Genomic DNA, 20,918 nt, shown 5'->3' with positions numbered 1-20,918 from the left:
GTGCCTTAAGGTTCGGTATCTTTTGGTTCGGTGATAAAATTGCCAATCTGAACACTAATCGGACCAGACTAAATTTTTTTTTTTCTTCTTTGGTCCTGACCAAATGAACGTACCGAACTACAAGTGTGAACGCACCCAAGTAACATTCTAGCACCGCATCATTTCACAGTGGAAAAGCGCCACTAATCCTGCTCTGGAGAGATAACAAGTATAAGACTAAAGCACAGGAGACAATACAATGTGAAATACTTATAACAAACTACATATAAACTGGCACCATCCATTCTACAAATCGGACAGTAATGGCAGTTTTGACATAGTTAGGTCAAGATGGGTGATGTTGGGAATGGAGGAGATGAGTAACACAATCATACGTGGACTAGTTTCTGAGCAACTGAATCATATCTCAGGAAATGATATTGCTAGTATCAAAGGTACTTTTAATAGACAGTTTATGGTGGATAATGTCAGAGATGGATTACACATCTCTGATAACCAGGAATGGTACTCTATAATCGAACTCAAATGTGAACAATGTGTTTTCCCAAGGATTCTAACAGAGACCCACTGGAAAACTACACATCTTTTAGACAAATATAGTGCACTTCTTTTGAAATGGAAGCACAGGACAAGGGAACTTCCCTTACATGAATTGCAATATCCTAAAAAGTATAATGGAGCACTAAAATATGGTTGTCTGGGACACTGTGAGCCCAGAGACTGTAGTGTATGAGTTTTTAAAAGCTTAAGCTATAAGTAAATTATGCTCATGAACAGCTGTTGAAATTTGGTATTCTGGAAGTTTGGACTTGGAAACCATATTTGATACTGTAGTAAAGTTTGTAGATATGGGAAGAAGGAGGCGGGAACCGGCGAACATTCAACATAATAAACCAATACAAAACGAAAGTAAAATGCCGGCAGTTGTCCAAACATAAACATAACAAAACATAAATTAAAGTCTAGGCCTGGTTCTCTCTCGTCCTTCACTGTTGTCGCCCCCCTGTTATGCTTCCGGAGCTCCTCCGTGAAAGACTCGAGACCGGTGCAACACGCAGCTGAAGCTCATTATCACTCGCGTCACTGGCCTTGCGCCGTTCCCTCACGGCTCTCGCTTAACAAGCAGACTGGAGTAGATACACATACTGTAACACATGGGACAGGCCAAGATGAGATCTTTTGAGTTACAAAATACAAAACTGGAGTGATTCACAACCTGGACAACAAAGAAGAATTTCCTCTGCTTCCCTTAACATAAAGTATGCCTCCAATAACTAAAAAAAACTACACTTTTCAATTTCTGTATGGACAACCTGAAGTTGGATGAGCACATGTCATATACTAAATATGCCAACCTTATGAAGAGCAGAATCCATGAAGAAACACATGAAGAAATCAAGGACCTGTAAGGAAAGACTGACTGCACTGAAAGATGGGTAGAGATATGAGAACAGTCTCCTGACTGACATGGAACATGAAACTTCACGGCATCCCAGAAGTGGAGAACAATAACGTTCGCAAGGAAATGAATCTGTCAGGAAGTGTTACTGCAAGAAAAGAAATCAGCTGCCAGATGTGATTGATGTCGTGCACAATTTGGGCACCAAGTGCCTGAACGAGTTAAGGCCTCAAGTTTTCACCATCAAGAGATTCAGGAAAGCTGTGTGGAAGGCTGCTAAAAACAACACAGTTCATGGTTTGCACTGATGAAAACTTAAACGAGGACAGAAACAAAAATGGTCACATTTAGTTCTGTTTTTTGTTCATATGTTTACGTCACACTGTCAGTCCAAATCCGATTATTAGTGTATATCCAATTGGAATCTGATCTAAAATGATTGACTCCCACATTGTGCATCACAACTGCTCAGATCCGGTTTGTGTGTCCAAATGGATCAAGGACATCTTATATAAACACAAATCTTTTTTTCTTAAATATCGGTTTGATAATGGCATTATATTGGTGGATCAGCTTTTTTTGCACTTCTGGCATATTACAATATCTCTGTAACACTAGGGAACTATGCAACACTTTTCCCCCCTGAACTTTTTTATGTTGTTTAGACACCAAACAATCAACAATGGCCCCTTCATAATTTGATAAGTTCTTAAAGGGATAGTTCACACAAAAATGAAAATTATCCCATGATTTACTCACCCTCAAGCCATCCTAGGTGTATATGAACACAATCAGAGATATATTTAAAAATATCCTGGCTCTCTAAAGATTTATAATGGTAGTGAACAGGGGCGTGTTTTGAAGCCAAAAATAAATGCATCCATCCATCATAAAAATAATCCATACGGCTCCAGGGGGTTAATAAAGACCTTCTGAAACAAAGTGATCAGCATAACCTCTGACCCGACGCAATGACAAACGCTGAAGCACAGAGGATAGAGCAAAACAAAACACCAGTCTCATATTAGAAGTCTAAAATACGAAATTTTAAAGAGAAATATGAGAGGATCTTGAGTCTATTGACCAGCCGTATTTATAAAACTGTCTACTTACGCTATTCCTACATCCTGCGCCATACATCGCTACTCATTTGGCGCAGTATGCGTACGGTCGTCTGGCGAAAGCTAGTTATTTTAGATTATAATGTCCGGAAAAATTAATTGCATTGATGTCATTCGGCGTAACCAATATAAAGGGACCATTTTAGATCAAGTCATGGAACGATATTTATAATACCCAATTCTTCCCAAGGCTAAAGAAGTGACATTCAAAATCTTAAATGACATCTATCCATCCAACTCCTTTTTACATGAGAGATTTAATTGGGAAAACAATTCATGTGGATTTTGTGAGAAAGACATTGAAACGGTAGAGCATATTTTCTTTCAGTGTGAATTGGTAAATGAATTTTGGCTTTCATTTCAAAATTGGATACAATCTAAAGATATATTGTTACATCCTTTGAATATGACCTCGATTAAAGCTGGATTGTTTATAAATGATAAAAATATAGAATTTGGACTCGTATATGTTATTAGATTAAGATCCCCCTTTTTCCTTTTTTTTTTTTTTCTTTTTTTCTCTGTTTGTTCTGTTTTTCTTTAAATGCTGTATCAACACGAAACACTGATTTATGATTGTTAAATATGCCTTAAATATTTGTATTTGAATAAAGTCTATTTTGATGTAAAAAAAAAAAAGATCAAGTCATGGAGTCGGTATCATGTGACAGGATATGACATCATTCAGACACCTACAAAGGACCACATGGTCGTGAAGCAAAGCAGACTAACTCTTTTTATCTATTTAAAAAATGTCCCAGAACATCAGGTCATTCGGTACAACCGCTATAAAAATGGAAAATGTTGTAATATTTTAAAAGCTTGTACTAAATATAAAATGTTTGATTGTTCTTTTGCTAGCTAGCTAGATATCAGCCTGTTAGCATTGTTTGAAAATATCGTCATTCAGTAAAACCGAAATTTTGGTTAAACCAAATGACTTTTTTGGTGACAAATTTTGACCATCTTGTAAAAAACGACAAAAGCAGTGATAATTGATTATAAAAACCACATAATCTCATTTTTAACACTTAACAAAATTAATTATATCTCCATTATGTTTTTTTTTTTTTTTTTACACTTTTAAAAACCTTATTCGTCAATGACCCAAATATAGTATATCTCTGATTGTGTTTATGGGTGAACTATCCCTTTAAGGAATAATTTTCCCATTAGAACTAGAAGAGATATTGCGTCTTTGCCTTATGCATAATGAATCACGGAAAATGTTGTTTGGAAAAAATGTTTGGCTTATTGGCCTTTTCATATAAGCATAGATAACATTAAGTACACATACAAACTCATTTACACAAATACACACGGTAAAAAAAATAGATAAATATAACTGAATAATGTCAGCAAATGTTTTAAGAGGTTATGACATCTGTGATGCAATAATATGTGTTATTTCTCGTGCACTGGGTGGTGCTGCTGTCCCGCTACTTAAACATGTGCAGGAATGGGCAGAGATAGACTTTGCATCCTCGTGTTCTTCTGTCCAGTTATTACTCTGAAAAATCCGGTCTTGAGAAACAGCCTCAGATGTCCCGTGACTCTCAAACGCGTCTCTGCACGCGCTTCCTGGCGACGCGTTTCCACGGAGACGGTCGCGTATACAAATGGACGGAAAACACCTCGCGAATACCTCAGCATCTTTGTTAATATCTTTGTATTTTTATAAAATGACTTAAAACCATATAAATTCCCAAATAGGTTGACGGAAATCGTACTAAATTCGTCTGGTAAGTCTTAAACTGACTGCTTGAGTATAAGAGTTTGTATGATGAAGAGCAAACGTTAATTTGTCCCAAATAATCGACATTTATCTTGCTCTAATATTATGATGCATGGAAGCTGATAGTAGTATTAGTGATAAAAATAATTGCATTTTATTTATCAACTAGCACAATACCGCTGAACTCACAGTGCTTTAAACAAACACAGAGTAAAGAACGACATAAACATCAATACAAATATACATTGAATGAAAATAGATGAGGAAAAGCCATTTTGATAGACATTCAGTGCTTTAAAAACCACTCCAGATGTGTTTGTCTCATCTGTATCATCATTTAATCATCTATAATGTTCATACACAGGCTTTCATGCTGTTAGTGTCATCTCTGATGTCTCAGTGATGGATGGAGACAGTGAGGAGATAAAGGAGCACCTGAGGCTTCAGTTTCAGACTCTTCAGGAGCAACAGGTGCAGCGCATCCGGAGGAGACTGGAGATGAAACAGACGGATACAGAGAAGACTTCTCCTCTCAGCAGCCTGGACAATATCAATCTCATGGAAGAGGACGGGGACGTGATGGATCTGTTCAACGCGAGGTGAGTTCACAGTGCTGCTGTCACAAATATAATTACTATGGTCAATACCAGAACTAGATCCTTTCAGGTCAACACCACAGTTCATCATGCAAACCTAATTTAACCATTCATTGGTAATTTAGCAGACAGTGTGACTTACAATAGACTGGACTAGTTACCAAAGGGTTGAAGGTCCAAATGTCAGTTTCAGGTCAGCTTCAAAGAGCTCTACATGATCCCAGATGAGGAATAAGAGTCTTATCTAGAGAAACCATTGATCATTTTCTAAAAAAAATAAAAACGTATATACTTTTTAACCACAAATGCTCGTCTTGCACTGCTCTGCAAATGCTATCCACATGGAGAGGTGGTGTAGTGTACCTGTGCAGACAACTTCAAATCCGGTCTGGGTCGTTTCACACTTCCTCCACATATTTATCATGTATTATAAAAATATTAACTGTACTTTAATTCAGAGTGATCCAGAATGAAAACGAACAGTTGCATGATCGTCTGAGGGAGCTGAGAGACGAGAACGGCCGACTCCACAAACTGCTGAGCGAGAAAGACTTTGAGATAAAACACCTGAAGAAGAAGAGAGAGGAGGACAGGCTGGCTTTGGCAGGTAAACGCTGCATTATTGTTTGTGAGGTTGATGTATATACAGTGGATATTAAGACACTTACATCACACTTAAAAGTATATGAATGTCATTGTATTGGATTGTATGTGGCATCTGCAAACAAATGAAAATAAAGCTTTTCTAGTGTCCTTGACTAAGGTGTTTCAGCAGCTGTATGAAGTCAGTATATTTTTACTACTACTAGCATTTTATTGTGTTTTTGAAAGAAGTCTCTTCTGTTCACCAAGGCTGCATTTATTTGATCAAAAATACAGTAAAACAGTGAAATATTAGAGTTTAAAATTTATATGTGAATATATTGTAAACTGTAAGTTATTCCTGTGATCAAAGCTGAATTTTCAGCATCATCTTCAGTGTCACATGATCCTTCAGAAATCATTCTGATATGCTGATTTGATGCTCAAGAAACATTTCTGATGAAAACAGTTGTGCTGCTTCATATCTTTTTGGAAACCGTCATACATTTTATTTTTCAAGATTCTTTGATGAATAGAAAGTTTAAAAGAAAAGCAATTAAAAAAAAAAAACTTTTGTAACATTATAAATGCATTTACTGTCACTTTCGATCAATATAATGCATTATTGACAGTTTTTTGTTTTTATTATAGTTTTATTAACATTTGAATTGACTTTTATTTTTATATTTTTAATTTTCAAGTTAATTCTAGTTTAATTTATTTTTATTTCAGTTCAAATGTATTTAACATCACTTTTAATCAATTTGATGCATTATTGACAGTTTTTTAGTTTTTATTATAGTTTTATTAATATTTGAATTGACTTTTATTTTTATATTTTTAGTTTTCAAGTTAATTTTAGTTTAATTTATTTTTATTTCAGTAGAAATGTCTTTACTGTCACTTTTGATCAATTTAATGAATTATTGATTTTTTTTGTTTTTATTATAGTTTTATTAATATTTGAATTGACTTTTATTTTTATATTTTTAATTTTCTAGTTAATTCTAGTTTAATTATTTTTATTTCAGTTCAAATGTATTTAACATCACAATTTAATGCATTGACAGTTTTTTAGTTTTTATTATAGTTTTATTAATATTTGAATTGACTTTTATTTTCATATTTTTAGTTTTCAAGTTAATTTTAGTTTAATTTATTTTTATTTCAGTTCAAATGTATTTAACATCACTTTTAATCAATTTAATGCATTGACAGTTTTTTAGTTTTTATTATAGTTTTGTTAATATTTGAATTGACTTTTATTTTTATATTTTTAATTTTCAAGTTAATTCTAGTTTAATTTATTTTTATTTCAGTTCAAATGTATTTAACATCACTTTTAATCAATTTGATGCATTATTGACAGTTTTTTAGTTTTTATTATAGTTTTATTAATATTTGAATTGACTTTTATTTTTATATTTTTAGTTTTCAAGTTAATTTTAGTTTAATTTATTTTTATTTCAGTAGAAATGTCTTTACTGTCACTTTTGATCAATTTAATGAATTATTGATTTTTTTTGTTTTTATTATAGTTTTATTAATATTTGAATTGACTTTTATTTTTATATTTTTAATTTTCTAGTTAATTCTAGTTTAATTATTTTTATTTCAGTTCAAATGTATTTAACATCACAATTTAATGCATTGACAGTTTTTTAGTTTTTATTATAGTTTTATTAATATTTGAATTGACTTTTATTTTCATATTTTTAGTTTTCAAGTTAATTTTAGTTTAATTTATTTTTATTTCAGTTCAAATGTATTTAACATCACTTTTAATCAATTTAATGCATTGACAGTTTTTTAGTTTTTATTATAGTTTTGTTAATATTTGAATTGACTTTTATTTTTATATTTTTAATTTTCAAGTTAATTCTAGTTTAATTTATTTTTATTTCAGTTCAAATGTATTTAACATCACTTTTAATCAATTTAATGCATTATTGACAGTTTTTTAGTTTTTATTATAGTTTTATTAATATTTGAATTGACTTTTATTTTTATATTTTTAGTTTTCAAGTTAATTTTAGTTTAATTAATTTTTATTTATTTTCAATTAATAATTTTAGTATTTCAACTTATTTTAGCCAAGGGAACTTCTAATTTTAGCGCAAGTATTTAAATAGTTTTAGTTTTAGTTAATGATAATTATCCTGATCCTTGATGAATAAAAGTATTATTTCTCAAAAGCAAAAAATAGAAATCTTACTGATCCACAATTTTTGAAGAATTATATATATAACAAAATGTATTTTGTGAAATGTTGCTTGTCATATCATGTTTTTCATGCATTAAGTGCCCAAATAGTTTTATGGGTCCACTGAGTATCTGTCTAGAATATAATGACTATGACGATCCTTTTTTCCCTCAAGGTACTGCTGGTTTGGCAGGAGATGCAGCTGCAACCAAGATCGTGGAACTGTCAAAAAAGAATCGAGAATTAGCTGCTGAAATGGAGCGAGAGAAGACCAAAACTAAACAAGCAAACAATCGGGTCAAAGAACTGGAGAAAGAGGTAAACAAGAAACAGAACTGTTTACTTGAAAGCTGTTTTGGTCAATGTGGCATTTCCTCAATATCTTCTTATTAGCTTCAGGCCACACTGTTACTTAATCCTGCAAAGATGACAAACAAAAAGCAGACTTCAAGAACTGGGAACGACTGTCTTGAGGTAATTTGTGTCATCATTCATTCGGTGCATGATTAGAAAATGGTAACTGTTTTCAAATGACTTTCAATGTGTTTTTGTGCAGAACAGCCCAGTAGTGAAATCACTGCAGGAGAAACTATCTGCAGCCCAGCTCAAAATGACTGAATACCGCAACCAGATCCAGACCTTTAAACAAGAGTTAAAAATAGCTCACAAGGTTTGTGCTCAACGAGGTTTGTGCTTGAGTTATTTAGAGTGAACAACATGATCTAGTCCAGGTGTTTTGTCAGGTGTTGAGCTGTGAGGTGGGTGAGGACGTCAATATTCAGCAGATACTGTGTACCCCGGGAGGCTGGAGAGGCCGTTCTCAGCAGATCCTCGGCCTTCAGAACAGAGTGAGTCAACATGCTCTCAGACTGACGACTTTTAATTGATCGACAGGGTTTTTGCATAGTCTTCACTGTATAAATTAAACATCCTTATTAATTAAACCTTATTAAAGTTACAAAAGTTATTCAGTCAAGAGCAGAGAGTGATTTTTTTTTTGTTGTTTGTTGTTTGATTAACATTAAAAACACAAACAGCAGCAGGAATATTAGGCTGCTGTCACTTTAAGAGCGAATGCACGGATCTAATATACTGATACTGTACACATGCGTTTACTTTCTCAACTGTTTATGTTCACTTAAGACATAACAGACTACCTTTACTAGGATACTCGCTATTTTTTGACATAATTTTATGTGAATTTGTCTACTAGAATTCATAAAAATGTTACCGGCCAACTGGCGAGTGACACCGCATTTGGTGCGTGACGAGTGTTAAAGGTGCAATATATAAGAATTTTGCAGTAAAATATCCAAAAACCACTAGGCCAGTGTTATATATTTTGTTCACTTGAGTACTTACAATATCCCAAATGTTTGCAACTATTTGTAAATCGTGAGAAAATTGCAATTTTAACCAAGGCTGCGGGACGTGTGAGGAGTCGCCTGTCAACTGCGTCATACCCGCGTTACCCTCGGTTTCCGGTTTTATTTTGTAGAAACCATGGAAACACCAAAGAAGCTTTAATATTTACATGTTTTATTAGACAAGAGAACAACTGTTTTGATATATTTATAGACAGAAAACTAATTGTTATATAGCTCAACACGTTTAGTCTTATTGTTTAAATCTAATTTTCTTGATTTTTTTTTTTTTTTTGCGAGTACCATGCTTTACCATGCCTCAGAGAAAAACACTGTTTTGTGAAGTAGCTAATATAGCATAATCAGATGCAGCTTTATTTTTAGTAACAGTAATACAGAAACTCCATCATACAATATGTTTTAAAATTAATTGCATGCCATTTATCAACACAATCATCCAGCATTTAATATGATATTGTAAAATCGATCTATCTTACTGCAGTGTGTAACAGTGTCTCACAGCAGCCGCCGAGCGAACGCACAGAGTAACGTTATAACATCATTTTCAACACTCTCAAATGTATCTAATATGATAAACAGAGCTGTTACCTCATACTCATGACCGGAAAAGCAGAAGCGGCGCCAGCGACTGTGTCATAATAAAAGTCCCGCTGCTCGTGAGGCGTGTGTTGATCAATCGCTCCAGCTCCTCGTTCAGCTCCACAACACTCGCTCCTGCTCTGCTTCATACTACAGTAATGTTAATAATCTCATCCATGAACATGATTTCTTCCCGAGTCCTATCCCTATTCTTTTGCACTAGCCGTTGAGATGGAGACCACATGTCCCAAGATTCCGCGTTCAAACTTGGCGTCATCAAGCTACGCCTTTGTTTTGAATAGGCGACCTCTAGCGGACAGAAAATATTACATAGCGCACCTTTAATTCTAGTCCCTGGTAGCATGTACACTTTTGAGATATAATTAGAAAACATGGCAGCAGCAACATTACACAATAAATCTTAATAGGTCCTCTGTAAACATTTTATACGCTGAAGGTGCGAGACCTGGAACAACAGCTCAGCCAATCATCTCACAGGAAGCAGCTATGTGACCAAGGCCTCGAAGAGGAGATCACGAGAATGGGAGGCTTACCGAAGACACAAGACAGAAACCTCAGCCACATCCGTCACATAGAGAGGGAGAGGAAGGAGGCACTGGAGGTTGTGCACATTGATTAAACATCTTTATGGGTCTGATTATGTCATAACTTTCCACATTATCCACATTTTGTGTCTTTTCAGAAGCTCACTATGGATTATGAAGTTCTGCTTGAAGAGAACTCAGACTTAAAGAAGAAACTGGAGGGATCCAAAGCCAGGAACAAAGTGTTGAGCACAGAAATCAAAGCCCTGAAGAGCCAGATCAGCACTCTGCTGGATAAGGGCAAACATGATGATGAGCTGGTCGACGCCTTATTGGTAATTGATACCCAATACAGAATATAAAATTGAGTATTTTAGGCAGGGCTAACTCTGACTCCCTCTTCCGACAGAAGCAACAGTCGAAGTGGCAGGCCATGTTCGGTCATCTCAGCCAGAAAGGGTCCCAGCGTGAGGAGGCTCAGCAGGGCCTGGAGAGGCAGCTGCACAACGAGGCCCAGCAACACGCCTCCCTCATCCAGCAGCTCAAACTCATGGTGTCAGAGAAGGAAAACAAGGTCAAAGAGCTGGAGCAGGAGATCCAGCAGCTCGCCCTCATGGTATGACACATCTGATCAGATCATCATCAGCTTTTTCTTTCTCATGCTTACGCACGTTTTGTGTGTCTGATGCAGAAGCAGTCGGAGTGTAAAAGCCAACTTAACACCAGGCCTTTGCCATCACGACAAGAGAACAGCAACTCTGCCAGGTACTGACATTCTTAGGGCCAGATTTCCCTGCGAACTCTGAACTTTTGCTAACATTTGGTAAGATTCTCTCAAAGTTATGAACAAATGTTTTTCCAGTAATGTTAATAGAATGTTTAACTGAAGTGCCTTGAAATGCACAGCATTATTCAATGTGTTGATGTAATTTCCACCGAAACAGGAAGACAGGGCGGGACATATCGAACAGCTCCTCCCCTTTTTTTAAAATAGCCAATAGCATTTCATTTATATCACAGCTCGGCCAGAGTCACAGTATCCTCCTAATCTCTAATAGTTTCTCCTTTAAATCTCCTCAATATCACTTTAAAGTACAGCATTCTGTGCAGAATTCAAATGGGTCCGATCTGGTCTGCGCCGACTCGATCATATGATCCGCTCTGTGCTCTCGTGTCTCTGGACCGGAGCAGACTGTGTGCGCTGCGGCGGTTTGCATGATGCTAATGTGAAACCAGACTTGATTCGCCTCAATGGAAAGCATATTTACACTGTCTGAATCGTTCCCTATTCCCTATATAGTGCACTATGTGCCATTCACCATGTAGAAAAATAGTAAATGTGTGAACAAGTGACCGATTTCAGCCACAGCTTCAGTGTCTATTTATAATGTAGGGGGCGGGACGCTTTAGATTCTAGAGAGCATTTGATTGGACACAAAATCTGATGAGAAGCTGAAGTGCAGAGTGATGTCATCAAAATCATTGATTCATATTGGCGGAAGTGAGAGGCTGTAAGTTTTGAACACTTATATCTTCTAAATGTGAATTTTGTCATTGTTTTGGAGCACACTAGCTCATAGATAACAGTAAGGTTAACATATTCATACTAAGAGACAAAAAACTTCCATTTTGATTTTGTGGGGACTTTAATGTTTTCAAAATGTTAGCACAAAAACTTTATTTGTACATCGTTCTTGAAACTTTAATTTCTGAAATGTTTTAGTTGGATGTTCCTCTAACATTTTTTAAATGTTACTACATGTTTCAGAACGTTCAGAGAACATTCAAAAGAACATTCCTTTCCATTGAATTGATTCCATTGAATCCTTTCATCTGTCGGCGTTGGTAATGCACTTTTACGTCGCCATTGTTGTTTTTGGCGATTAGGACATCCGCGACATGCACACTTACGCACCATTTTAAAAAATATAGCAATACCAAAATACAAACAATGTAGAATAGCTTGAATACAGCGTGCGTCTCCCTCAGACTGTAAACGAAGCTCGGGCGCACCGGATAACACGTCAGCAGCGTCTTACATCAGCAGCGTCACTGCGGAGTCGTGAACCCGGATGGACAACAGACCCGGAAGAGAAGACAATGCTGAATAAAGTCGTAGTTTTTGTTATTTTTGGACCAAAATGTATTTTTGATGCTTCAACAAATTCTAACTGACCCACTGATGTCACATGGACTACTTTGATTATGTTTTTATTACCTTTCTGGACATGGACAGTCTACCGTACATACACTTTCAATGGAGGGACAGAAAGCTCTCGGACTAAATCTAAAATATCTTAAACTGTGTTCCAAAGATGAACGGAGGTCTTACGGGTTTGGAACGACATGAGGGTGAGTCATTAATGACATAATTTTCATTTTTGGGTGAACTAACCCTTTAATATCTGTATAACCAAGAAAATATGACGAAAATGCATGTTGATGACAAAAAATTGTCTGCATACAGACAACAAGGTTGTCTAAACGATCCACTTTCACACGGATCCACAAAAACGACTAAAATCGCTGTATTATGCATGACAGGCCAGTAGATGGCGATGTCACTTGGCGACTGAATATGTAACGTCACCGTTTTCACAAATTCACGTTATTGTAGTTTACACAGAGATGATAATGGTATCGTTTTCAAAAACGTGCATTTTGAAACTCGTTTTCAAAAGTTTGCGTTTTCATACCAGCAAAATGCCATTGTCATGTAAATGAACAGCCAAAACGCATAAAAACGTTTCTGTTTTTAGTTGAAAACAGTGACAGCTTGTTTCAGCACAAACCCTTATTTGGCGTTAAAAAACTACTGTCAGGATTTACTAAACATCCCTTTCAGACGAAAATTTATGGGAGATAAATGGTATTTTCGCTTTTTTTAATGCCTCAAAAAGCATGTCTTCACCCATTTAGCTCTTGACATGCTGCGACAGCAGCTGTAGGAGGAGGAAGCGCACAGATCAGAGAGCGTGAGAGAGGACAGAGAATATTCTCACACGTGTTCATTTATTTGGAAGGCCAGAGGAAGAAGTTATCTAAACACATCGTTTGCCAAGCCACGCTATTTTTAATTTGCTGCGTCTGTGTTGTTAGTAGATCACCTGCACCTGATTATCATCGGCTCTGTGCTTATTCACGCTGCTCGAGATTGTGTTGGTCTTTATAGAAATGAGCTGCTGCTGCGTCTGTGTTCTTTCATTTGCTCGTTTTCAGTAGATCAGCTGCAGAATTGTACACTCCTGACAGAGCTTTTATGGGATTGCAGTCTCACGCTCATTTGCCCTGTTTAGTAAATCTGGCCAATAGTCCACAACAATAAATAAACTGTGATTTTCTTTCTTGTCATTTCATTTATATTAGTCTATCCATTTTAGTTATTTATTAGGGCCCTGTATTATGAACCTGACCTTGATGAGGAGAGATATGCTATTACTTTACTAAATGTGTAATCTATAAAAAGTCCCACTGACTTGCATTCGAGGAAGGACTTGAGACATAGAGACGGTGTGATCTTTTGATTTGGGACAGTGAGAGACCACCCCAAACACATTTTACATACATTTACAGTAGTACACTTACAATGGAGGTCTATTTTTAAGTCCTGTCCTGCACTGAATTTCACACACACACTTCCCGCAGTCTACAGTATCTCCTGCTGTCTAACATGAGTGAAAGCATTGTACTGTATATTATTTCAGAGATGCTCAAGCGGCCTGTCCAGAGTGTGCTGTTAAAATCCCGTCGCTCCAGGCCCAGTGTGCGGAGTATAAGGCTCTTTATCAAGCTGCGAGTGTGGAGAGAGACAGACTGCTGGAGCTGAGCAAAATACAGCAAACTAGGTAGGACACAATTTATAGAAATTCAAATTATAACTTTCTACAAAACATCTTCATTTGGCAACTGTTAACCAAGGAAAATTGTAAGCAAAATATAAAAGATTGGTTACTTCCAACGTTGATTCTTTTTTAATAGCTTTGAGAGTGATACCAGAAAAACAGACCTGAACTTTCAGAGTGTGTGTGATAAAAATGGCATTATCTTCAATCAAAACAATCAATCTCCAGGCAATGACAGGAGAATTTTAATAAGACCTTTTCTAAGATCTTTCACCCTTTCTATTATTAGTATTTGTAGAAGCAATACAAAAAGGTGAATTGCCCACTTCATTAAAACACAGGGTCATAACATTGATTCCCAAACCTAATAAGGACAAAATTGGAGGTCCATTAGTTTGCTCAATAATGACCGTAAGTTGTTTGCAATGATTTTTGCTGGAAGAATGAAGCAAGTTTTAGACAAAATTAATCGAGTCTGTCCAATCAGGAACAATATTAGACTAGATTATTGATGGTAGTTTTATTTTATTTATTGATTTTTATAAAGCATTCAATATTTTTCTGTTGACAAAATTAAATTGGCCAGTTTTTACAGACAAGCCCTGCTAACATGGAAAGTGGTACAAGCACAATTTCTCACCGCACAATTATTTCAATTATTTCTATCATACTTTATTCAATGAAGGGATTATTCTAGTAAGGCAATTGGTTAATTCCAATGGATATTTATTGTCATATACTGAATTTCTTGAAAAATTCCAGTTACCAATTAAACCAAGAGACTTTGCTATTGTTCTTGACGCGATTCCAAAGAGTGTGACGTTACTTTTAAAGATCACTAGTTCAGTGGAAATCAACATGGATAATCCTTGTGGAAATATTTACATTGATAATGTTGATGTTTTGAAACATCAATGTAGAAATAAGATTATAAGAAATTCTCTCTGTTCTGTGTCTTTTCCTACAGCAAGATTTCTTTGGTCTTCTTTATTTGGTAATATCTCTTGGGACAAAGCACGGAAACTGCAAAATAAAATTTTTTGATCAATAACAAAATTAAGGAAGTGTCTTACAAAATACTTTATAGACTTTACCCTGTTAAGTTTTGGAAACTCAATATTTCACATAACTGAATTTTGTGGACGGGAAAAAGAAACTATTTTGCATCTGTTTTCTTACTGTATCTACTAAAGAAAATTTTGGAAAGATTTAGAAATCTATATCAATAGAAAACTGGAGTGTATGATATGAATTTGTGTATCTGATGTGCTTTTTTATTTATTTTTTGAATGATAATTTTAAAGAACAACAGAGTTGTTTATTTTATTAGAAAAATAGCATATAAATAAAAAGAAGTAGGCTCTTTGCAGATCGTAGTTGATCTGTGATCCGTACGGACCAGGCCCATGGTTCGGAACACATGTGATGCACGGATTAAAGGTGCAGTATGTAATAATTTTGTCCGCTAGAGGTCGCTAGAGGCCTATTCAAAACAAAGGCGTAGCTTGATGACAGCAAGTTTGAGTGTGGAATCTTGGGAGATGTGGTCTCCACCTCAACAGACAGTGCAATAGGACTTAGGAAGATGACATGTTAATGGATGCGATTATTAACATTACTGTAGTATGAAGCAGAGCAGGACCGAGTGTTGCGGGAGCTGAACCAGGAGCTGGACTTTTATTATGTCACAGTCGCCGGCGCTGCTTCCGCTTTACCATATGTATCATATGTATTGACAGCACAATTTTTATTGTGAGGTTATGATGTAAAATTATAATAACTACACTGTAGCTGCTACAGTAACTAACAAAATCTATCCAATACTGGATTTCGTAAGTGTCTGAAAAAGACAATTTTCACATGCCACCATTACATATTGCGTCATGCTATATTGCAATACAATACAGCAAATATAGTTTGACAGTAAATTATCAAATTAATTGATTACTGTTTAGTCAGATGATATGAAAACGATTACCACTTGTTCAACAAATATATACACTCGTGTACATTCAAACACAATAATTGGGCATACATAGCAAATGCGAGTTCAACCATTTGCGCGAGTAGATCACATACAAAGTCAATGCAAAGATGCGATCAGACGCGTCCTCGCACGGGTCTAAAGACGCGATGCCCCGCGTTTGCCGTGTATGCCTCATAATACTAATCGTGTTGATCGTTATAATGGCATGCGTTTTCTGTAAAGATACGAATCAAAACAACTCACCTGTCGAGTAAAACACAAGCGAGATCGACATCTCTTTCTAGGTGAAGTTTGTCGCGAAGCTCTCTCCATCTAGAAAATGCAACACCGATATTGATCCTCGCTCTTTCTCCCCTCTTGTCCCAAACTCTTCTTGGGTCGTTTGGTTGGCCCGTACGCTTACGTTTACGGGAGCTGTCCTTGTCGACAGAACCAGCGGCAGATGGTAAACAGTAATTATGTTCCATAAATAAGTAACACAATCCACCATAAAACGTGCAAGAAGTAAATAAGGAACTGCTTGAAGCAAGCTAGTGGTTTGCTGGACGCTAGACACTACTTCCGCATTTGTCCACGACACTGTTGTCATGTGGTTTCTACGTCAGTAAAGGCGGTAACAAAGGGTAACTGACGTCATTGACAGGCGACTGCACTGCCCCGTGTCACTGTTTAGAATGGGAATTTTCTCATGATTTACAAGTAGTTGAAAACATTAGAGATATTGTTAGTAATCAGCTGGACAAAATATATAACACTAGCCTAGTGGTTTTTGGATATTTTACTGTGAATATCTTACAAATTGTACCTTTAATTGCAAAGTTTAACTATCATAGAGTGAAAGTTTTTCATTTGCAAACATTCAAGTGAGTTTAAAGCATTCAAGCACAAGAAGCGAAAGAGAAGTGAATTCAGAACTCACACGCTGTTTTCTATGCACACACACAGATCTGCATCTCAGACAGCACATGAACACCAAATTCAGTTCTCAAATCTTTTTGTGCTTGAACAGACACATACACACAATTATGTCAAAATACCCATCCTCGTAGACACTGTCAGTTATGTCTTAAGTGAATGTAAACAGTTGAGAAAGAAAGTGCATGTGTGTCAGTATACTAGATCCGTGCATTCGGTCTTAAAGTGACAGCAGCCTAATAAACCTGCTGCTGACTGTGTGACTAATGTTAATCATCAAAGAGAAAATCACTTTTGTAGCTTTAACAAAGATTATTTATATTTAATTTGCAATGTTGGATGTAAACTGTTACTATAATTTCATTATTTTCCTTTGAAAAAGTAAAATAAGGGATTACTCTTCGTTTTCCCTGTAATTTAATTATAGTTACTTCTGATATAATTGCATTAATACTGTATACTGTAAAGACTACAGAACAATTCTATATAAAACAATAGTGGGTTTAACGTCAACATGTTACGTCTAATGTTAAAATGTATGTTTTTAGTGTAACCTCCCTTTAAATAGCCTACTTTAGTCAGTTCAAGAATAATTTATGCTACTTTATATTTATTTGAAAGAATTAAAAGCGCAGTTTCGTGTCTATCCTTGTATCGTTTATCTGGTTGAGGTTGATATGGGATTTAGAAAGTAATTAGTGATAAGTAATGACATACTTTTTTGAGAGAGTAATTAGTACAGTAATCTAATTACACTGTTGAAGATGTAATTATTGTATTGACTGTTATTGTCCCCCTGGGGAAATTTTGCTTCAGTATGTTTCAATACACATGGCTAATTAGTAGCTTGTAATTAATTACTTTTTTAGAGAGTAACTTATCTGTTCATTTATACAGTGAAGACTATGCGTTGTTATTTTACATTTGATTATTCAATTTCTGTACCTGAATACTGTTAGACTTACCAGAAAAACATAAAGCGCTGTTTATTTCATTTGTATCTTTGTTCTGTTGTATTTACCTATTCTTTAATTTGTTTATTATTGTCTATGCAGATTCACTTCCCTACGAAATCATTCTAGAATGAATCATTCTTTACAAATAGAGCTATTTAAGTCATCTGGTGAAAGTGTTTATGTAGATTTTTAAGATTTTTAAAATCATTAGGAAAACTAACAGGTAACCAGCGTAACGACTTTACGAGATAATTCATCTAAATAAAGGCATATTTCATGTTATTATGTCATTATGTTGGAATCATAAATTTAGAGCACATACTAAAAATAGTATGGTATGCTTCTCTAACTTCACCATGGCACGACTGTTCAAAAAGTCATTATTTTTGTAATTTTGTTTGTTGATGCTAGTTAAACAGAATTACACATGTAATTGCTGTAATGGACGGCTACACTTTATATCTTTTAATGGTCTTAATTTGGTCTACAGGGAAGAAGAGGCCAAGCGCCAGTGTGTAGAAGCAGAGCAGAAAATCAGACAAGAACGGCAGCGTTCAGTCTCACTGGAGCAGCAGCTGGAGAAAGCCAAACTGGACTCAAGGAAAGAAGCAATGCATCGGAGCAGAACAGGTTCTGTATGGCCTCATATAGACTGAAACTAGCCTAATCATGTTTTTCATGGTTTAGGAGTGTCACTAAAACCAGTTAGCATATCTGATTAACTAGCCATCTCAGACTGAAATCCATTGTATTTTCTTGTATTGATGTAGGAAGCACGGGCAGCACTCTGAGTCTCCCTGAGAAACAGGAGGGCTCGTCTCCCAGAAGCCTCTCTGCGGTCAGCCGTGATGCCCAACTCAGTGAACTCAAAGCACAGTACGTCTTTTTTGTTCATGAATGTTAAAATATTCTCTATTGTTAATTAGAGCTGCACGATTATTCGTTAAAAGATCGTGATCACCCAATCGATCTCATCTCTCGCCTGTGTCTATGACAAAATCAAAGTGAACATTCAAATCTGTTATAAATATTCATATTATCACAAAAGTACTGGATAAAAGTTTATAGTTAAGATATAAACACTGATGTCTACGGTAGCGCAAATCACCTTTTGAAAGTAACCTGGTGCTTCAGATAATGATTGTATCAATTACATCGTTACACCAGTAGGTGGCGACAAGTGGCTTAAAAATGTATTTGTCATTGAACCATTTATTCAAGAGATTTGTTCAAAAACACTGATTATGATTATACACTGATTATATCTTGTTACCAGTACTGAAACAAGTGAAGTCTTTATGAGTGAGTCATTGAATCATTCACTCAATCCGATTTTTTTAATACAAAAAATTAATTCAGATTAAACATTTTAAATAGACTACAGCAATTAACATTTTGTCAGAACCTCTAGTAAATTACATGTTATTTTTTTATAGTTATCTGTTATGAATCATGGGAGATTCGTGATTCTCAATTTATTAAGAATCATGCAGCTCATGTTAATTTCGTTAACATGTAAACTATGAATGTTCATCGACTAAATATGATAAAAAGTGCATTTGACACAGGACTAAGACTAAATTTCAAAACAAATCTGATGAAATTAACATTAATATTCACACACAACCTCATTTTAGTACTAAAAGATCTCTCTCGGAACTGTCACAGTACCTGGAACACAGAAATGCTCAATTTGTTGACACATTTTGCCCTGATTGTGAGAGATATTTACAGTAAAATATGCTGCGCTGAGCTGAATGAGCTGCAGTCTCTTCAACTCTTCTAATCAAACACTCCTGATTCAACTCATCAGCTTGTTAGTAGAGACTCCAAGGCCTGAAATGGATGGGTCAGATGAAGGAGACGTCCAAAATGTGTGCTGCTGGTGAGCCTCCAGCAACAGGGTTGGGAAACACTGGCTTAGAACATAATAGCACATTTTTCCTAAACTAGCAACACTATTTGGGTATCATGTTCCACATGAAGAGTTGTAATAGTGATGCAAACTGATTGTTCCAGAACTGTAAATGAATGCACTGGTATCTTGTCCATGCAGGTTGGCACTGCAACTAGAAGAAAATGAAAACTTGAGAACCACTCTGAGGAACACCTTGAAGGAAAAGAAAGAAGACTTGCAATTCTACAAGGACATGATGGCCCAAGCAGCACAGAGCTTCCAGCAGGCCCACAGAAAGACTGAGACTTAGTTGGGACTGGCTCTTTGATAGCAAACAGAGGACAAAACTGCCATCAAGGGGACGCTCAGTTTATATGTTGCCAAGTCTGCTGTTGACCAAACACACATACTACATTACTTGTTTCATGGCACCCTACTTTCTAAACTACATCAATCCAACCAGCATTGTGAGGTCACAGGAGATAATTGAGAGATGTTTCATGTTTCAGAAACACTTTCTGTTGGAGGAAAAGTTATGAATAGAATAGAATAATAATGAGAACCTGTAAATAGTAGTTAGATGCTATTTATACTGTATGTGCATACAGTGGCAGATACTATATAAAACGGTATGAAATTATAACAACATATCTAGTCTATATGGTTATATATATTAAAGGGAACCTATAATGTCCCTTTTACAAGATGTAATATAAGTCTCTGGTGTCTCCAGAATGTGTCTGTGAAGTTTCAGCTCAAAATACCCCACAGATCATTTATTATAGCTTGTCAAATTTGCCCCTATTTGGGTGTGAGCAAAAACACGCCGTTTTTGTGTGTGTCCCTTTAAATGCAAATGAGCTGCTGCTCCCGCCCCCTTTCCAGAAGAGGGCGGAGCTTTAACAGCTCAACAACAACAAAGCTGGAGAATCTCACGCAGCCAAAATGAGGATTGTCAGTAACGGTGTTCAGCCTTACATTGTTCAAACCGGAGTCGACACTGATGGAGAGACTCAGGAAGAAGTTACAACTTTGAGAATGAAACTGGACGTTTCTGAATGGTTAGTGGATAAATTGATGTAGTTGCTGTGGAGTTGATTCAACTCATCCACTAGCATGTGCCGTCATGTTCATCTTTTGTGTTGAATTGACCCTCGTTTTTGAAGCAGTCCGGCG

The 20,918-nt window shown here is 35.9% G+C and overlaps 1 protein-coding gene across 5 annotated transcripts; it reads left to right on the top strand.

Moving 5' to 3' along the window:
• The first annotated feature begins 4,084 nt into the window (after positions 1-4,084).
• Positions 4,085-20,526, top strand: ccdc13 (coiled-coil domain containing 13). 5 transcript variants are annotated; one of them, XM_048162830.1, is made up of 16 exons: positions 4,085-4,262; positions 4,620-4,854; positions 5,310-5,458; positions 7,812-7,954; positions 8,030-8,110; positions 8,193-8,306; positions 8,380-8,484; positions 10,058-10,222; positions 10,304-10,480; positions 10,555-10,761; positions 10,840-10,910; positions 13,850-13,990; positions 18,336-18,475; positions 18,616-18,721; positions 19,659-19,730; positions 19,902-20,526. In XM_048162830.1, the coding sequence occupies exons 2-16, from the start codon at positions 4,658-4,660 to the stop codon at positions 20,050-20,052; spliced, it is 2,019 nt and encodes a 672-aa protein (XP_048018787.1). In that variant the 5' UTR covers positions 4,085-4,262; positions 4,620-4,657; the 3' UTR covers positions 20,053-20,526. The 5 variants fall into 5 exon arrangements, with proteins under 5 accessions (XP_048018787.1, XP_048018786.1, XP_048018785.1 ...); XM_048162829.1 differs by having other exon boundaries at positions 4,086-4,262; positions 4,636-4,854; positions 10,837-10,910; XM_048162828.1 differs by having other exon boundaries at positions 4,087-4,262; positions 4,656-4,854; positions 10,837-10,910.
• Positions 20,527-20,918: the final 392 nt, after the last annotated feature.

Source organism: Megalobrama amblycephala, linkage group LG17 (genome assembly GCF_018812025.1).
Source record: "Megalobrama amblycephala isolate DHTTF-2021 linkage group LG17, ASM1881202v1, whole genome shotgun sequence".
NCBI classification, from domain to species: Eukaryota; Metazoa; Chordata; class Actinopteri; order Cypriniformes; family Xenocyprididae; genus Megalobrama; species Megalobrama amblycephala.
This window is presented reverse-complemented; position numbering and strand designations above follow the sequence as displayed.